The 20436-nt window shown below is 38.3% G+C and overlaps 1 protein-coding gene across 1 annotated transcript in view; it reads left to right on the forward strand.

The window, feature by feature from the left end:
- Positions 1-20436, forward strand: part of fndc3ba (fibronectin type III domain containing 3Ba) — a 139930-nt gene that overhangs the window by 81300 nt on the left and 38194 nt on the right. Inside the window, exons 4-6 of the mRNA XM_052548244.1 lie at positions 6759-6835; positions 11141-11372; positions 12075-12350. Of these exons, the coding sequence (XP_052404204.1) occupies positions 6759-6835; positions 11141-11372; positions 12075-12350 (585 nt within the window). The remainder of the gene's footprint in view (positions 1-6758; positions 6836-11140; positions 11373-12074; positions 12351-20436) is intronic.

A 20436-nucleotide genomic window follows, 5' to 3' on the forward strand; every position in this document is an offset into this window, starting at 1 on the left:
TCTCAAGTCTCTGAGCTAGAGTCCAAGTCAAGTCTCAAGTCTCTGAGCTAGAGTCCAAGTCAAGTCTCAAGTCTCTGAGCTAGAGTCCAAGTCAAGTCTCAAGTCTCTGAGCTAGAGTCCAAGTCAAGTCACAAGTCTCTGAGCTAGAGTCCAAGTCAAGTCTCTGAGCTAGAGTCCAAGTCAAGTCTCAAGTCTCTTTATTATATTAAGTCTCTGGTTATAATAAATGTTGCATCACGTACAGCGACCCATCCAAGCTGCTTAGAACACTGCATAGCTATATATAAGGAATTCAAAGCATGTAATATGTTATTATGACAACTCTATTTATTAGCATACAATATCAACTTTGATTTTGGTATATAATCATTGTAAACAGGCTATTGCAACATGACAAAAACACCAAGAATGCTTTACTTTTAAGTTAATATCTGTATTTTGCATTTATGGATTCAGTAATGGCCTTCTGTCTGTCCTGGCTGTATAGCTGCACACCTCTTGTCTGGCTTAAGAATGAACAAAGCTACGCTGACTTATGTTATTCATACAATACCTACTCACAAATAAACATCAAAAACAAAGCCGGCTGCAATGAATTACTGTGCAAAACAGCTTTTACTACAAACACTTCCACACAAGAACATTGTTATCACACAAGAACATGTTGATAGAGAACCAAAAATATTTAAAGTAGATAAAATTAGAATAAATAAAATGGAAATGTCTACATACTATTACTACTGTAAACTTTGCAAATAGGACATCAGCCCCTTCAAGTCAATGAACAATAACAAAGTGGGCTGCAATGAATATCTGCGCAAAACGTCATGGCTCCGCTTCTACCCAATGACAGAGGCACGCAGGTTTTTTTCCACTGGAGTACTCACGTGAAGGATGCGTGCACAACTAATAACTAATATCATCACGCTATAAAGGGTTGGCCTGCGCTGGGTGCGCCCCTCCCCCTATAACTGTTCTGTCTCGCGGAGGAGCTCATTTGTGTGCATCTGTGTGAAACACGCGCTCTGAAACACGCATAGGAAAAAAGAGCGACAGAAAGAATGGCTCCCCTCCAGCCGTGACTCGGCTCCCATCGTTCATGTTTATGAGCCGTTCAAAAGAATCGGTTCGTTCGCGAACGTCACAACTCTAACAGCGAGCTCATCTGACGTTTACTAAAAATTAACATTGTTCACGAGTCCCGGAGCTCGAGTCCGAGTCGAGTCTGAAGTCTTTCGAGGACGAGTCTCAAGTCGAGTCTGAAGTCACTGTTTGTGCGACTTAAGTCGCACTCGAGTCCGAGTCTCAAACTCGAGTCCCCATCTCTGCTATAGTGTAGCAACTTCAAGGCTACACATGACATTTCTCACTAGCAAGGTAATAACAGCGCAGTTTGAGTTGCACATAAGTAGCCTAATTCACACAAGCTCTAACTCTTTCTCTTTCCCTCTATGTCTCTGTTTCTCTCGGTCTCGGAACTTCTAATAATTTCACTAATAACTGCATTAGAATGTAATCAACACCTCAAGCGTCCATTAACAGCTTTAAAATTCAGTTTTGGAACTTGGATGAGATGCGGAAGAAATAATCCAACTCATAATAGCGATTTAAGTACAAAAACTGGCTAAATCCCTTTAAATATATAATCTGATCGATGTTTTGAGGTGTGGTAACTGTAGTATAAACTGAATAATTTACTCTGTCAGTTATTCCCTACATATAAGAGATTATATTATACACAATTTCTTGTATAATAGATTGGTTAGAAAAGCTTTCCCACAATGGTGTAAGAATACCCTGTACCCTATACTTTCCTACACCAGTTTAACAGGCCCTTCTACCCTGTTGAAGACCCCATATGAAAATCTAATGTGACATCCATCATACATCCATCTGCTTGAACAACACTGGAGTGTACTTCGACATGGAACATACTTCAAAAAGGGTCTAAATGCTTTAGATATGAGAATATATAAATGGAGAATATGGTTCAGTTCTTTTGGCATGCTTAAGGACACTCAGGTCTGAGAGGAGATGAGTTTGGTTGCATTGCTGTAGAGTGGCTAAAAGAGAGACACCAGTGTGAGCTCAGTGCAGATTTCACATGAGTGCTCTCTGTGTATGTACAGTATGCCACCAGGGAGAGCAGGACTTAAAAGATGTCTTCTGTGCGCTTGCCATGCAGACGAGCTCACACTCCACCAGGCCTGACCATGGCTCCAGGCAGCTCTCGGCCTCAAACTGAACGCTTCATTAAAGCATACCGACTCCCCTTGGCCCCCGTGCTCCATTGTGGAAGAAGGGATGAATAATGTATTTCACATTAAAGGACTGAGGCCTTCTTTTCCTTCTGCATAGTCATGTGCTAGACACTCATGGACTCTACAGAGTATACGTACCTCATATTATACATACTTCCTGTTTCCAGTATGTATTTCTTATACACCAGTTCAAAGAAAAGGTCCGTGGATGTCATAAGCATTTTTTTTTTTAATACAAGTAGTGCGAGTTATGTAATCAGATTACTTTTTTCAAGTAACTAGTAAACTAACGCATTACTTTTTTTAATTTACAAGAAAATATCTGAGTTAATTTTTCAGATAACGCCAGTTACTTTTTCCCATTTATTGACTGACAAGTCTCCTGTCCCCATATTGTGAGAAATCAGAGTACAAAGGCTTTGTGTGCACTGTGTGAATGTGATGTTACTGTAGTTCTAGACTAAATGTGAATGTGCATTAATTCATCCCACTCACAAAACAAAACCGATTTAGTCAAAATTAGTTAAAACAGTGTGAAATGCAAACTCAGAATATGACACAAACCTGAAATAATTAAATGTTAAATAATGCAAATGTATCTAATCCCATTTCTTTTAACCAATGTCTTTGCTGCTGACCTTTTGATGATTCAGTTCAACCATACTAATAAGCAAAAATTACTTTAGATAAACTAACAATTGTGCCTGTTTTTTTTTTCCCTTCTATTGCTGAAGAGTGTTGAACCTTCTCCTGCGTTCTAATGTACAGACGCAAATTTACTTTTCCTTGAGCCTGATGTTTATTTATTACACTTTTTGGTGTGAAAGGGCTTTTAAATTTGCTATAAATTAAATTTATTATATTAAAAACAATCAAGCACTGATTATATTTAAAAAGATGTGTGAAAGTAATGCAAAAGTAACGTATTTATTTCAATAAAAAGTAACTAAGTAGCGTAATTTGTTACTTTTTTTAGCGAGCAACACAATATTGTAATGCATTACTTTTAAAAGTAACTTTCCCCATCACTGGTCATGAGTATTATCTAATATAATATATGCACTGTTGCCAAGTACATAAACTCTTCCTTCATGTGAAATGTATTATTTTATTAATTTATTTACATTTTCATTGTACTTTATAAATTATAATGAGAGAGTACTACAACTTTAAAGAACAGCATGGTACTTTTTTGGCATACTGTATGCAGTGTTGTAATGCAATTTCTGTGACGATACCACATCACATGGCCACTGGCCACTGTCTTTCATCTTTTGACAATTTTGGCATTACCGCATTGGGTAAAGTTTATAGCCAAGCCTGAAGAAATAAACCCTCCTCAGCATTTTTGGATATTTTTTTTCTGCCACTACTTGCCTAATTTTCCATTGCCATGGCTTGCAAATAGAGAAAATGTTATAATTTATTACAACTTTCACAGACATCATTTATTTATTGGTTCAATATGTTCAAGATCCCCACACACAGTTGGATTGAGCACAACATCAGTCTCCTTTACGTCAGCAGGAATAATCAGAAGAAGCCACAGTTCTTCCTGTCTGTCTGCTGTTTCTCGGAGTTAATTATTTCACATATTATACTGATCCTAGAGCATTCATGTCAGCTGTGTTTGTGTAAATACTCTAATGTGGGTGGATGTACACAGACCAGACCTTGATTTGTTGTACTAGTTAAGTAAAGATAGTTAAACACACAACTTGCATCTACTGCAAGTCCACCCACGTGCACACTTTCATATACAAACACCCACTCATTAGACTTTGCTCTGACTGACAGGCCATTTGTGTTTATCATCATAGACTAATTTGTTCTACAAGGATTTGTTCTGCTTGCAGGGTCACAGTCTAGGGCCACGCACACGGGGCCCCTGTTGTGCAGCACTCTTACACATACACACACACTTCCAGTAAGGACTCCTCCTCTGTTCTCACCAGTTAACCAAAAAGGCCCTTTGAAGTCAGCTGGAGTCTAGTTGTTACTGGAAAAACAGCTACTGAAAAAAACTTTACCCTCTTGATGTTGCCCTGTGAATTTGTGTGTTCATTATATTCTCAATTTTATACGTCACGACTTTTGCCTTGCCAAGTATTCAAACAATTACCTTACATTTTGAAACCGAAGCTTTCTAAACTTCAAAATACTCATGATTTTATACTAAAATAAAACTGTAAAAAAGTACATGGCTGCAAGTGACTAGCGCTAAGTGTCTAGCTACAGTAAGACTAATGTTTTTGTGCTATAAAGTGTTAGCAATAAATATCTGGATCCAGTCAGGCTACTCTTGTTAAAATCTAGTTAGCAACAAGCTATTAGCAATGAGTTGCTAGCTACAGTCAGGCTAATGATGAAAAAAAAAAAACTGTTTGCTACAAGCTAGCAATAAATAGACAACAGTGTCCAACCACTTTTTCAGTGGCCTTTGTTCAGGCAGTATTTTTCCCATTCATTTTTCTCATAGGGATTTTGTTTAAGATTTTAAGCCATGAACCAAACAAACTAGCTATGAGGTGAATAACAACATTACAAACTTTGAATTGAAGCAAACATGTATTGGTAAAAAAAAAAAAAAAAAAAAAAAACGGACAAAAGGGTACAGTACTTAACAGCTTAAATAAGGGAAAGAACCAAACCATTGTAAAATCTAAATAAAACAATAGAAAACCATTTAAATATGTCGATTCTGCAGAAACTATAATTTGTGTGTATTGCAAAGTATGCATTTATTTTCATGTTTAAGTAGTTTAGAGCATGCGAAAATGACTGTACTTCATCCATGCTGCTTTATGGGAGTTTTTCTTTTGTCATTTTGCTTATTTTAATTCACTGATTGGTAGAGATGTTTTTGCAAAATCATGGGTAATGTAGCTTATGCTTTTAAATACAATCATTGAAAAATAAATTGAATAATGTGGACTGATGGAACTTTTTTTTTTTTAGCCAGAACTGTATAACTAGAAGTAGAACATCTGAACAAACCGATCCAACAAGGCTTCTCAGAGGCGACTAAGAAAGATTCAACCATCTTTTGAGTTTTATTCTAGGACCTCTTATGAAACGTTCCACTCAAGCAGTTCTGGAATGTTCCTTCAGTATATGACATAGTAACTAGGAGTGTTGTTGTGAGCAGGCTTTGGCAGCTAATGAAGAATGAACTGTAGAATTCATTACAGCCCATCCTGTGATTTATGCTGGCCAAAGCATTGCGGAGCTGACTGCTGCTGTCTCAGGAGGGGACAATGTCTTTACCAGGTTTAGTCAGACCTCCGCTACTGTGAGCAGAGAGAGACCGCATTGGAAAACTCAACAGCACAATTTGGATTTGCCTTGGATTTGAATATATTTGTTCCAGTGAATCTAAAAATGGCTGGTGTGGGATTTGGATCTGGTTTACTTTAGACTAACTAGTGGACAATTTTATCTCAGATGGTTTAAGTTCAAGCTGCTGACTCTGTACATCATATTTGGAAACATCTTTTTTTTTTTGTAATTCCATTATGATTTCAAAAGTTACACTTCCTATTTCTTCCTATGAAGCTTCAGGGTGTAAAAAAACAACCTGGTGAATGTGTCTGAAATATGAAAATGATACTGCTAACTAACAATTGAACCAAGGAAAATGAGGTGAATGTTTATTTAGAGTAAAGTCGCACAGTGGGCCTTGAGTTTGCAAGATTTCAGACAGGTGTGTGACTTGTCATGTGCGGTGATCCCATCAGTCATTGTGTCAAAGCCAGCGAGGGATCTGGAGAATGGACTTGCAGTAAATCAGGCCTGATGAGAGGCACTCAGAGCAACGGGAGACTTTCCAGAATTGAGTCCATTCCAGTCCTGCATAACGTCCTGTCTGGACTGCTCCAGTTCCATTAACCACAACCCACAGTCGTGCCAAGTGGGGCGGCCTTTATTGGCCAGTTTGCTTTGTTTATTTGTATGTTTTATCCATTTCTGGATAGTATCCAGCAGTTAGGCCGCTTGCCAATGAGGATGGAATGATATCTATTTATAATTGTTTTCACAAATACATGGTTGGGTGCTTATCAGAGGGCCGAGACAGAATCTGCTGATATTTGCATTTATACATAGAGGAATGTGTTAAATGGAAATAAGAATGCTGCACTCTTTTGAAGCATAGATCAAATCAGCCAAACTGGACACACTAGGAGCAAAACTAATGTGATTGTGAATACATCACAGTTCTGTGGCAATTTTCTGAAGAAGCTTGAGTCTCCTTCTTAGATTCCAAACTTGTAAACACTACTCCTTCGGATGAATCTGAATCAGTGCAGCAGACAAAAACAATAGTAATTCACAAATGATTCATTGTAGCCATGTTAACTCATTACCTGAGGGTGTGCATTCCTTGATTCTTGTCTCTTGTTTTTCCAGTTTGTTTATAACTGATTGCAATGCATGTATGTTTATATAACGAGGTGAATATGAATATTTGACTGTTTGTTTCTTTTTCTGTATGCACAGGGCCCGCGGAGGTTCCGATGATGTCACCCAATGGATCCATCCCACCCATCCATGTGCCTCCCGGCTACATCTCACAGGTGAGTGCAAATGTCAATGTCATCATTTCAGGATATTATCATTAAGTATTGTTTTTAAATTGAGCTTGAATTGGAGTTGAGAACGGAAAAAAACTATTTATTTTTAGTGAAAATCATAATAGACTCACAGGGACCACGTCACATGTAGAAAAACATAAGATAGAATAGTTATTTTCTGCTTCATTTAAATGAAATAACTCATTATAAATTAGTAAAGTTGCCTTGCTGTGCCAAATCTTTATTTGAGAAAAATGATTGCAAGCGTGTAAAAATATTAAAAAATCAATAATGCAAAAACAAAATTTAATAATGCCTTCAGGAGCAACTACCTCTCACCTCTGTAAGACTTGTGATCTGTCCAGGACTCTTACATCTCTATTATGATCCATTAGGCTTTATACAAGTATCTGTCATTGTTCCAAACCACATGGTGATTCCTATCTGCCAGATGAAAGAAGTAATCAATATGTAGCAAGTGCTGATCTGGAATGAGCTCTCCAAACCGTAATCTTTATCTTGCTCATGATCGGCCAGACATGAAAGCAGACCCCTGTGCAGTAGTTGTTGGAGAGATCCAATCAGCATGGCAAAAGCTCTGGGCCTGGAGCCTGGTGGCTACATTGAGTCTTCATTTATAGTTCTGTAGACCTCACCTCAGCTTCTACCCACAAGCTGACATATGCCATTTCTGACTCATGCTGAAAAGTTATATATGCTGAAAAGTTATATTGATAATATAAGCATTTTGACTATTTATGAAAGAAGTTGATTGTTCTGATTCATTAGGATATTTATTAAGACATGGTTCTTAATTGGTAGTTTGAGACCCAGAAATGGGTCACATTGGTTCTTTTTAAAATTATTTTCATGCAATGCTGCTCTTTATTTCTCCATGGACTTTTTGCTGGGACATTCTTGCTAACCCTTAACCACTTATGTAAAAGATGCAAATACCTACTAGATTGTCATTGTTAAGACCAAGCAGAGAGTTAATACTGGAGTGAGAGAAAGTTGAGGAGCCGTATGACCCTGTAACCAGATTTGAGTAAAGGTTGTTATCTGGTGATGCTGTTTCCCAGAAAGGCAGATTAGAACACACACAGATTAGACCTCTGTTTACTTATAGTTGGTTTCCTAATTCAAATTTTTTTCTGTGTCCTGTACTCTCAATTGGAAAACAGAAAGGCGTCATGCACCCATTTTCTTTTTGATTGTGGGCCAGTGGCAGTCCTGGCTCATTTGGTAGGCTAGGTGAGATAAGATATGACCCAAAAAAACTTTTTTTTAATATTTATACTTAAACTGACCTGTGTATATTACATTATATTGCTATTGCAAAAATCAATATTATGTAATTCAAACTATGAGGATATAATTTTTAAATCCAGTAGATTTTAAATGCAACTTTGAGAAAATATTCAATTATTTTATTGTTTTAGAAGTTGCATTTAAAATCCACTTGACTTAAAATCATGCCCTCTTAGTTTAAATGTGCATGACTTTTTGCCCCTCCTGTGGCAGTTGAAGGAATCTGCTAATTGTCCAAAGGTCATTGTTTTTGTGTGTAATTCAGCTCAGTGCCAGCTAGGAGCGGGAAGCACAGTCAGAACTGTGGGCATCTAACGACAGGAGGCCAGTATCCAGACAAATTTAGTAGCAGCTTTTTCTTTTCAGACTAATTCATCCTTATTGTACAGTACAGCTCTCCAAACTGAGATCACCTCAGTTGAGTATTAGGAAATTATAATGTCTTCTGATATTTAGCAGTCATATTGTTGCCTACTTTACCTTGCATCGTCTGGCAGTTTCATTGTGTTCTCCTCCATAATTGTGTTTCTAGTATTGCAGTGTGGCTGAACATGATCTGATTTTTGTTAGAAGTAATATAGTAATAAGGGTTTTGTTATGTATAAACTGGATGCACTTTTAAAGGTCCCGTTTTACGTACTTTTTTGAAGCTTTGATTGTTTACAGTGTGCAAGATAACATGTGTTCATGTTTTGCGTGTAAAAAAGTATTTTTCACACAATTCACCTATCTGTATACCGCTGTTTTCACTGTCATAAAAACGGGCTGAAGTCTTCCTTGTTCTATAAAGTCCCTCCTTCAGAAATACGTATTGCGTTTTGATTGGGCCAGCGGTTTCTGTGTTGTGATTGAAAGCAGCTTACAGCACGCTGCCCTCCTGCAAACGTGATTGGACTCGTTTTGGAGTAGTTTTGAGAAGCAAGTGGGAAGGAGCATGTGCTGGAGATGTATTTATAGTCACAGGAGCGTTTTTACTGACGAGATGCGCATGAAAATCGCATTCGTTTTTTGCACAGCCCTAACATTTAGTTAACAAAGCTACAGCATTGCCCTTTTTGTAATAAGTTACAGAAACTGTTAAACGCACCAACTTAAATAATAAAATACACTTACCGGTCGTGGTCCATAAACAACACCTTTTCCAGACAAAGAGGGAACTGCTCCATCTTTCAAGAATAATCTTTTTGCGAATCCTGCATTAAACTGATTGCGATTGAGAAAGTTGTCCTCAGCAAGCTGTCCTCAGCAAAATTTGCTGCACATAGTTTTACATGTGGATTATAATTTTCCAGAACCGAGATAAACATAAATTGTAACCATTAATCTCCAAGTGCAGCATCCCTGGGAAGCCCAAACAAAGATGATTGGACTCAGAGATGAAAATAACAACGTTTCAATGACATGGCGACAAACACAAACACAGCTCTTCCTTCTTCTCCGTCGGAGCGCAACAAGGTCACGCCCCCCTTTTTGTCAATGGATGTGGGCGGAGGTTAGTCAAAAAACTGTTTTAGTGACGTCATTACTGCAGGAACTAGAGGGATGTAGTCCAAACGGGTCGTTTTTTGTAGGCAAATTCTGTTAAATCAAATATTTCGCTTGGCATTGATCTTTTAGCTTTAGAATTTTACAGATATTATTTATACTCTTACAACAACATTACACACTAACTAAAGTTTAAAACATGGAATCACGAAGAAGTGGACCTTTAAGTAAAATTGATTACACGCATCTCCTTTAAAAAACTTTATCATATTAGTTGATCATATTTGGAGAACCAGGACGGAGGAATATTATTATGAACTAAAATAAGAAAACTTTTATTTTGTTACTTGAAATTAAGGTTAACTGAAATAAAATTAATTAATTAAAAAAGCTGAACGGAGTAGCTGGTTACTCGCTAGCTGTGTTCGGTGCGGAGAGAGAGAGAGAGCCGCGTATATCACGGACAGCAACACTGAAGTGAGCTCTCTTCTGCGAAGTTCTCCTCAAAGTCCCTCCTGCACCTGAACGAACAAATGCAAATTGCAGTTTGAACAAACAAAAAGATGTGAAAGAGCCCAATTCAGTACTCGCGGTGTTCTGGTGTTCAGGGCTCGCGCAGAGAAAGGCGTCTCAAAACACTTGAACATCGAATTTGCTTATTTTTGCTCTTGAGCCGACAAATACATACAAAATATGTCAATATCCACCTTGGAAATTATGCTCGAAAAAACTGTCAGTTATTTCTTAAGTGAAAGTAAACAGTTGAGGAAAAAAATGGGATGTGTATTATGAAACAGGTATGGAGTATGTGTGAAACAGGTCTAAAGTTGTTTGCACTTTGTGCAATGCTGAGTTAGTTTACAGCTTTTTCAATCACTTTGTGATGCATTTTGGAAACAGGAGATGAGCCCCTTTTCTAATGCACCACCTAGCTTGATAAACCCCTTCTCAAAGACTAACTGTTTGTCAATTTTATTTGGGTAACACATATTCTGAATGCCTTCGGCAGAATTCGAATGAGCCATTTTAATCTAGATTAATCTAGATTAATTTCAAGATCAGAGTGAGATTAATCTAGATTTAAAAAATGAATCTATGCCCACCACTAAATAAAATATTTTTTAAAAAATCGAACTTATTTTATTTCAGTTATGTCTGCAACATTTCTAATTTACATTTAATAAAAAATGTCTATATAGACATTGTAAAAAGACTACAACACACAACAAAATTAATAAAACTTGAAAATAGAAAAAGTAGTGTTCAGTTAGAGAATAGGATTTCACAATATCATGCAGTGTTGTCCTGAGTCTTAGTATTATAAAATAATAATACTTGTTATTATTTTCTCATGATATTGCATTGATATTTCAGGGCCTTGCATCAATATTTACTGTTCATACATTTTTTATTTGTATATTCATATGAGTTTAAACTGGAAATGTCAAGGAATTCAAGTCAATAATTTAGAAAATTCATTAAAATGAATAAAATCTTATGTTCTCAATATAGGTGTTGGAGGACAATACAGGGGTCCGGAGAGTGGTGGTCACCCCTCAGTCTCCAGAATGTTATCCTCCCAGTTATTCCCCAGCCATCTCTCCAACTCATCACTTGCCTCCATACATGGCCCCACCACCCTTTATTCCCAACTCGCACACAGCCTTCTACCCACCCGTCAGCCCTGGGGACATCTCCCCCCACCAGTACTACCAGCATCATATCCCACCAATGTACAATGAAGGTAAGAGCGTATGATCACAGACTTATTCTTCCCTCTACTCTCCTCTTACCATTTCAAGTGAAATCTCTTCAAGTGAAGTTTCTCAGAAGTTTTGCAATAGTTTTGTGAGAGTGTGTAAATGTTTAGCAAGTGATAGCAAGTGTTTCTCAGGCAAACTAAATATTTTTATGTGAGAATGCAATTTTTTAGCAAGTGAACGTAAAGTTTTTTCTAGGGCAAACGCAATAGTTTTGTAAATGTTTCACAAATTCAAATGTTTCGCAAGTGAACAAAGTTTCTCAGGCAAACTAAATATTTTGTGAGACTGCAAATGTTTTGCAAGTAAATGCAATGTTTTTCGCTGAACAATACTTTTGTGGGGAAAGTCTTACAAGAGAACACAAGTGTTTTGCAAATGAAAACAATGTTTCTTTGGGAAACACAGTACTTTGTGAGAGAATGCAATAATTTTGCGTGAGAACAGCATTTTTTGGGGAAATGCAATGGTTTTGCAAATTGATGCGAATGCTTTGTGAGTGAATGCAGTTTATTGGGGGAACATAATACAGTTGTAAGAAAACCAAAAACTTTTGCATCTCTTGTCTTTTCCCCATCACTTCCATCATTTCTCTTAGTTGCGCCATATATTTTCTCCATACCTGTTTTCAAAAAATGCAACTTAAATAGCAGCGTTATAGTTGAAGGATTGTTTTGTTGCCGCAGAGATAATTCCTCTGTATGGGATGAACTACATTGGGCGAGATGACCAGTACAAACCACCACCAAAGAAGATGAAGGACAGACTGGAGCGTCAGAATCGTCTCAACAGCCCTCCCTCCATCTATAAGAGCAACATGGGCTGCAACAACATGTACAATGGCTATGGCAAGGTCCACGGTAATCTTGGGGGTGGTGGAGGAGGAGGAAGCAGTCCTGGAGCTAAAAAAACCACACGTGGAGCTCGGAGCAGCCCCAGGTCCAGTGAGCCAGACTTACAAGGTAAGAACATTTGCAGGTCTGTGGGTTTCTTTTTGAGTCCATAGTTTTGAGGTCATGTGACACTAAATATCGGTGTAGTGGCTGGTTAAAAATTTAGCTCTGCCATCACAGAGAATAAAAAAAAAAAAAAGTGGAAAACCATTATTTTAAATTCTAAAAATATTCTCACAATAATACTGTTATTACTTAATGTTTAATCAAATAAGTTTAGCCCTGTTGGGCATAAGAGACTTTTCAAAAACAAAAACAAAAAAATCTTTATGAGCCCAAAAGTATTAAAATATTGTCATATAAAATATATTTTTATTATTCAAATAATTTGAAAATATTATTTTAATATTATTAATGAAAATAAATCAATGTCAAGTCCTGTTCTTTCATAATGTAAAAGCTTAGTTACAAAGAATTTCATGATTCAGAGCAGAGTGAGATTGGTTACATTCTGCTTTGTGCCAAAAGTTCTCGACACTGTTTAGACAAGACATTATAGATGTTATTGTGGTTACATTAAATCATCTTGTACATGGCTAGAATATTTAGCCTCTGTTTCACAGCTTCCATTGGACATCTGTAATACATGCTTCCCCATGTACCCACAATGTTTTTCTCTCTCCTCTAAAAAAAAGAAAAAAAAAGATAAGTCCATTAATAGAGGTAAAGAGGGTCGCCATGCTGTGGAAACTGCATAGCTGGGAATCGCAAAGGTGCTATCGTTTTTCCAGCACCCACAATGTGGCCCTTGTGTCTCAGGTTGGGCCTCTGCTGAAATGCCGCCCACATACCTGTGGAGTCACGTTCTCCAGATGAAGGGGTCCTTTGAGCTTGGCCAACGATCCTCACCAATTCCACATGTGCCTTATCAGGCCCCCTGCAGTGCCGATTGGGGAAGAGCTCTGTTTAAGATGCTGTTTCCCACTCTCAGAAACATTTTCTTGACGTAAATATTTTATGAGTATACATCCATAACTGTTCGAAATTATTTAAATGCACACTTGCACTCCAGAAGGTCAATGCACTTCTGCCAATTTCTTTTCTTTTTGTTCTCTCAGCCTTTGGTGTCCTTGAAGTTTTTGCTTTACATTATGTAAGTGCCACTGATCCAAGGTGTTTCGTCAATGCATGCTCATTTGCAAGTTCTGACAAGTGCGGCAAAGGGAATATGACCTCTTTGGGCAGTTTTGGCCTCCCGAAAAAGCATCCACATTAAATGTATTAGTCTGTGTTTTATGTTAAAGGCAGAACATGTAGTATTATATGCAGGTGTTGTAAGACTTGACATCATGGAAACGCAATTTGTCTGCTGCAAGCACAAGCCGCATGTTCTTTGATCAGCTAACGACAGGCCTTCCTAGTCTAACAAGCAAAACAGCAATTGCTCATACAGTACATCCATATGGTGTTCTATGTTACACACACACTTGGAGTATCTTCAGGATCAAAGGCGTACATCGGCGATGGCAGAGTTCCCAGGAGATAAGACTGCCTGTGAAGCTATCACTCAATAACTTTGGCTGCTATTGTATATGTATACACTTTATACATTTACAGTTAAATTACATATTTTTTATGGTTTTATGCTTTTTTATTACATTTTGAAGTCAAAATGTATGAAAAGGTGCATTGAATTAACTGGTAAAGAAATTGGGACAATGAGTGGAAGTTTGTATGCTGATCAGATTTTATTCTTTTATTTCTTTTATTTTTTTTAATGGGCTTTGCTGTGCTATGCTTAGATTTATGTTTTGTTTTTAGTCCATACAATACAAGTCAATGAGTTCCAATTTTGTTTTTGACTCCATTGACTTACATTGTATACACAAGGGTTTAACTTTCTTCAGAATAATTCTTCTTTTGTATTCCACAGAAAACAAAAGTCATGCTGGCTTGGAATGACATGAGAGTCAGTAAATGATGACAATTTTCATTTTCTGGTAAACTGGCCCTTTAAAGCTGACAAATGGTCTAACATGTTGTTTGGTTGTTGAAAATAAAAGGGAATAAAACCTTGCAGTCAGTGTAGGCCAAGCCGGATGTGTGTTGTGGAGGTCAAAAGAAGCTGGGCTCTGGGGTCGAGTCTAATAGACCGCAGCGTGTGGCTCTCCTCTGTGGAATCGACTGAATGCTTGATGAAGGATAGAAAACAAACTTGAGGCTTCTTGCTCGCGTCACTTACTTAGGTCTACAGCCATCTGGGCCTCACTGCAGCCTTGCTTCTAGGCATAAATCATCACAACCACATATACAGACATAAAGACTACTTGGCTCCCCGGGTCACACCGGAGATCAGGTTAAGTTTTAGGTTTTTTTTTTCTTTCTGACAGGAAGTTGCAATAGTGTGATCAAACTCTAAAGACTGAAAAAAAGAAGGGAATGAGAAAGAGGCCAACAACAAAAGGGCAGACATTCCAACGGTCGTAAATACTGTTGTTGGCATAGCAGCTTGAAGATCCAGGCCTGGCTACCAGACACGACCAGATCTGTGAAAACAACTCCACTCGTCCTCTCTCAGCACTTCGGCTGTACAGTCTTCACTCAGATCACCCCATAAGCACAAACACGCTCATCTCGGCTCACAAAGCTCAGTTACATAAGACAGGAAACCACTTCCCAGGGCTCCTTTTCTTAAGCTGCAAGGATATTTGTGCTTTCTACCGCTCCACCCTCATTAACTAGATTAGGCTTGGGCTAAGCCTATGTGCAGAGCAAGACTGGCCACTAGATTAACCTTCTCATGGTCTCAGGCTTGCAGCACTTTAACCTTAACTCCTTTCTATCTCCAGCTTTCCTTGTGTTTACATGGACTCAAGCAGAAACAGATGTTCACTTCTGCTTCACTTCGGTGCTGTGCATTTCCTCCAGCCACGTTCTTTCACTCCGTCATTACAGTCCAGAAGCAACAGATGTTCCTTAATCTTGACTTAGTTTTTTGCCACAATGGTAATAGTTTCCCACATTCACTCTCACAACATATGAGTCACTGAGAAAGGTTATGCCCCAAGGCCACTTCGATGACAGCATGCAATGGAGCAACAATGGGTGATGCAACTTGGGGAAACCAAATCATATGAGAAGGTCAAGGGCAGATAAGACCTGGTAACCGGATGCTAGCTCTCCACCTAGTTAAACGCGACCTTTCAATTATCTGCTGGTGCTTATTTGATCTTTTACAGTTGGCATGGCAGAACACTTCTTTTATGAGTCTGGGTTGGTTGTTTTTTAAGAAGATGCCAAAGAAAGGGCTGAGAAACTGAAGTGTGTGTGTGTGTCTTTCTGAGAAGTCCCTCTTACAGCTCTTACAGTAAGACAATGTACAAACTGCGTCTGTTTCAGTGGAAGTGTTTGTCTGTGCCAGGGTTATTAGTGGTGGTTTCTGCTAAATGTGCATGTGAAGACAAGCCTTTAGATGACTGCGGTTCTATTGTATCAATCAACTCAAAACTTTTTACTGCATGTACTCTGGCGATATAATATATACAGTATGTGAATACAAATAGGAAAGTGAAGATGTGAATAGCAAAGTTGGCTTATTTTCACTGATCAAAATCTTTTTTCCTGTATGTGTTAGAAATATTTGTAATTGTATTCATTTTTCTTTACCTTTTTCCTTACATACATACATTTTTCTTTACAAAGATAAAATCCCAAAATTATTTTTGCTGGATACTGGAAAATGTGTATTCTAATGGACATTCAACAAATCTAAAATATTAAAGGACAATGCAGCAGTGAAAAGAGAAAGTTACAGTATGTCAACTGATCCAAAACTTCCTTACATGTTTCAAGGTCAGTTGGTCATTTTACTTACACATGATGCACATTTATAAAAGAGCAAAAGTATTTAAGATTTTAAGATGTAGTGTAAAATGTGTGCAAACTACCGACTAAAGGAATTAGAATATAAGTAGGAATAATGATTCAATAAGGAGGTACAAAGTAAACCCCAAAATAGACTGGAGCCTGTGGAGAATGTGCCACTAGACATCCAGAGCAGGTCTCCCAGGTTCAGTCTCTCTGTAGATCTCAGTAGTCTCGTTCCCTCCGGCCTCCTCCTCTCTCCTTTTCCCTCTATCCCTCCTTTCTAGCCTCTGCCAACTTTTTCCATTCTTTCCAGTTCCCTTCCAGGAAGCGCTGGCGTATCCCTTTGTCCCTTGGCAGTAGTGAGGCCATGCATCTCTGCTGTGAGCGAATGCCACTGAGAGTCCCTCTGGAGATAGCTAGAGACATGGAGCTAGCACACTAAAGGCGAGAGACTGATGCTTGGCATTTGCGGGAAAACAAGAATCCATTCTGCTGAGGGGGCTGGCGCTCTCTGATACTGAAACAAAAGCAAACAATTATTTATTCAACATTTACACACACACACATCCCCACACTATCAATCATATGCGTTTTGTATAAAATCAAAGGGCAAATGAGCAATGATAACATATGGAGCTGTTGCTCTGATGGGTTTGACCGAAGGTCTTCATGTCCTCATTTCAACCTCTCCAAGGAAGGCTGAGCAGTTTAGTCTAGTGCTAAATGATGCAGAGAAGAAGAGGCAGTGCACTGCTGCTGTTTAAAATATGTGATCAACAAGGTCAATTTACTCGTATGGTGTGCTTTTGACAGACACGCAGACAGACTGAAATGCAGCTAGATAAACAGACTGACAGACTGTTTAGACCGACATTCTCTCATTCTCATTTTTTTAGACCGATTGATACACAAAAAGACTCATAATATAGACAGGCAGACAGGCTGTCTATCTAGGTAGTTAAACTGACGGACTGTCTCTCTAGATTGGCACACTATCTAGAAAGACAGGTATCCATATTATTAGACAGACACACAGCCTACCTAGACAGACAGACAGACAGACATACTCTGTCTAGGTAGATAAGCAGACTGATTATCTTTTTTTTTTTCTCCTAGAAATAAAGATATATAGACAACAGACAGACACATATGAATGCTGATAGACAGACTATCTAGACAGACAGATATACAGATAAACAGCCATGCTCTATGTAAGTAGATAGGCAGACAGACTTTTAATGCCTTCACATGCTATCGGCATTATCATAAATACAGAAATTGGACATAAATGGCCCCTCAGGTCATATTTACAACTGGGAAACTAAGATAATTTTGATACCAGAGTTTTTGAGTTGGGCGAGCCATAAATCTTAAACATTGAGGAAGAGAGAAACATCTGTAGTACTGTAAAGTTTTACCCCCCCCCCCCCCCCCCCGCAACATCTACATTGATTTCTTCTGAAGTTACAGTCATATATTTTTATGTATATACTGTACATAACCATTTGATGATTTTTTGTACTTCAAACCCAGCCAAAATAGCATTTATTTGACTGAAATTAAGGAATCATAAATCAGTTGGATATCTGGTGCAGTGAAAAGTGTATGTGTGTACCAGTGTAACTACATCAAAACCTGTTGGAGATTGACTAAATATCTCCCATATATTTTAGCTTTAATTAGATCTCCTCAAAAACAGGCAAGAACGAACCCATAAGAGGGATGTCCACCATGATTCTTGTTCTTCCCGACAGCAAAGCACTTGAACCCGACAAACTTGTAATGGCAACTTCAGAAGTTGGAAGTAGGAAGTTTCTAAAAAACATGTGAAGGCAGCTCCTCGCAGACTATGTAGGTAGATAGACAGACAAGAATATAGATATTTTCTGTGCATGAGGGGCTGTGAATTGTGTGTTGGTGCATGAGTGTGAGAAGCAGTGTGAGTGTGCTGGGGCAGTGGTTCTCAGGGAGGCACAGGTTTGTGTGAGAGCGGGATTAGACAGCCAGCTGTTGAGCAGATGGAATGTGTGCTATGTGGAGATGAGAATGATTGGGAATCCTGCAGCTCTTTCTCGCTCTTCCTCCCACACACCCTCCCTTCCTCACTAACCTGTTATTAGTTGCCTTTTCCGAAAAAATGTGTGTGATTCATTTAATTTTTTAAAATTGATCACCTGGAAATTGACTCTTTCCTATGGTGCCTGAAAACCAATTTCTCTTTCCACATAATGCATTGTGTAAAAACAGAAAACCCCAAATATAGTTTGATTTCCAGGCAGTGTAGTCATCATGACTGTGTTCTGTTAGTATAGCTACAACCTCAGTAAGTTTATCCTAATGATCGTTTGGGTGACTAAGCCAATGCTCTGTCATTTTTCACATTTTTGTATGGATTCACAGCACAACTCTGGTCCTGGAGGCTGTGTGTGTAACAGCAGTCACTAATCAAGAATTTGCTGTTTAATCTCGCTCCACATGGGGGCAGAAGTGAGCGCATGCCTCTGCACAAAGATGAATGAGTCCACAAAAGAACCCTTTATTTTCAGGGTGAAGTGCATGAAAAAAATCCACAAGGCTTTAATCTAAAAGCAAACAAACAAAGCGGTCCCTCTAACAGAATTGGGGACTGTGAAACATGTTTATGTCTGACTGATCGGCCCTCCTGATAGCGGCTGCCTAGTTTCTCTATCTGCAACCTGTATTCAGGATGCTAGCTAGAGAATGTGAGCTGTTTTCAGGCCCTTGTAACAGTTCTACGGTTCTCTAGTGCTCACACACATTCACAAACGCAATCACAGACATGTGGGTGTAGTTACTGGCCTGACCGTTTGGCGTCTGCAGCTCTGTGGGTGTTCTTGGAGGCTTTTTTTCCGATAGTCTGCAAATTCAGTTTTGGATGTTTACCTAGCACCTCCTTATATACACACGCACGCTCTCATTCAATAGAGCTAAACACCCAAACACTCCACTCACACTGCAGCTCTAGACCACTGTCAGAATCTTTCCTGACATCCAGATAGAGGTTTCCATGTTGGTTTAAAAAGTGTTGTAGGGTCAAGTGTGAGCTCTCACATATGACTCATGTCATAACCTTTATAACCTCTGACCTTCAGGTTATTAACTATGTGAGCAGTTTTTAGCATGTTGCTATAGTATATGGTTGCTAGGTTATTATGGATGTTAGTTAGCAACAGTTCAAGGGTTGGCTGGTTAGCATTGCGTAGTTAGCATATATATATATATATATATATATATATATATATATATATATATATATATATATATATATATATATATATATATATATATATTGTTACCGGTGTTATTTGTTTAGTTTAGTTTTTCTTTTTTGTTTTGTTTTGTGTTGTATTGTTTGTTTCAGGTAGTGTGTTTTGTTTTGCTTTGTTTCTGACTTGTTTGTGTTTGTGTTTTGAGAGCAATAGTTGGTTCCTGAGGGTGTTTTTTGTTTTGTTTTTGTTTTGGTTGTGTTTGTGTGTTGAGAGCAGTCCTTTGTTTCTGAGTTTGTTTTTGTTTTTTGTTTTGTTTTTTGTTTGTGTGTTAAGAGCAGTGGCTTGTTTCTGAGTTTTTTTTGTTGTTGTTTTGTTTTGTCTTGTTTTTTTGTTTGTTTTTGTTTTGTTTGTGTGTTGAGAGCAGTGGTTTGTTTCTGAGCATGTGCATTGGTTTGTTTCTGAGCATGTGCAGTGGGTTGTTTGTCATCTTGAAATGAAAAAACCCTATTGCTGAGTGCATTTGTTTAGAAAGGCAATAACACACCTCTCCTCAGTTGGCTTTGGTCAAATATTTTATTTTCCCATTTCTATTTCACCATTTCTTCCCTTTCTGTCATTTTATATTCACTTACTCTTAGTCCATTTTTCACATTCCTAATTCTCACCCCCCAGCTCTCCCTTCTTTGACCTTAACCTATAATTGAAGGCAGAAACTCCTCTCCACCCCAGATATCCAGAGAGACACTAGAAAGAAGCTAATTAAATTATTCATATTATTATGCAGAATAAAGTAAGACGGCACTTCTTTTAAAATGAGAAATGTTTGTTTCTTTCTTCCTCTTCTATCATCTTCTCTTCCTCTGTTTATTTTCATTTATATATTGTGAAGCAGCAGTTATTCAGAATGTGGCAGGAGGGCGAGACTGAGAGGGAGCAGCTCGCCTCGACTCTACAGTTCCCTATGGAGATTGCATGCGTGAGAAACGGACGTAAAGCTTTTGAAAGTCGAGTGCTGAGCTTGGCAGGAGCACAACTGAAAGAGGCTCCCTCTGAGGCCC

This window comes from Carassius gibelio, chromosome B2 (assembly GCF_023724105.1).
Source record: "Carassius gibelio isolate Cgi1373 ecotype wild population from Czech Republic chromosome B2, carGib1.2-hapl.c, whole genome shotgun sequence".
NCBI classification, from domain to species: Eukaryota; Metazoa; Chordata; class Actinopteri; order Cypriniformes; family Cyprinidae; genus Carassius; species Carassius gibelio.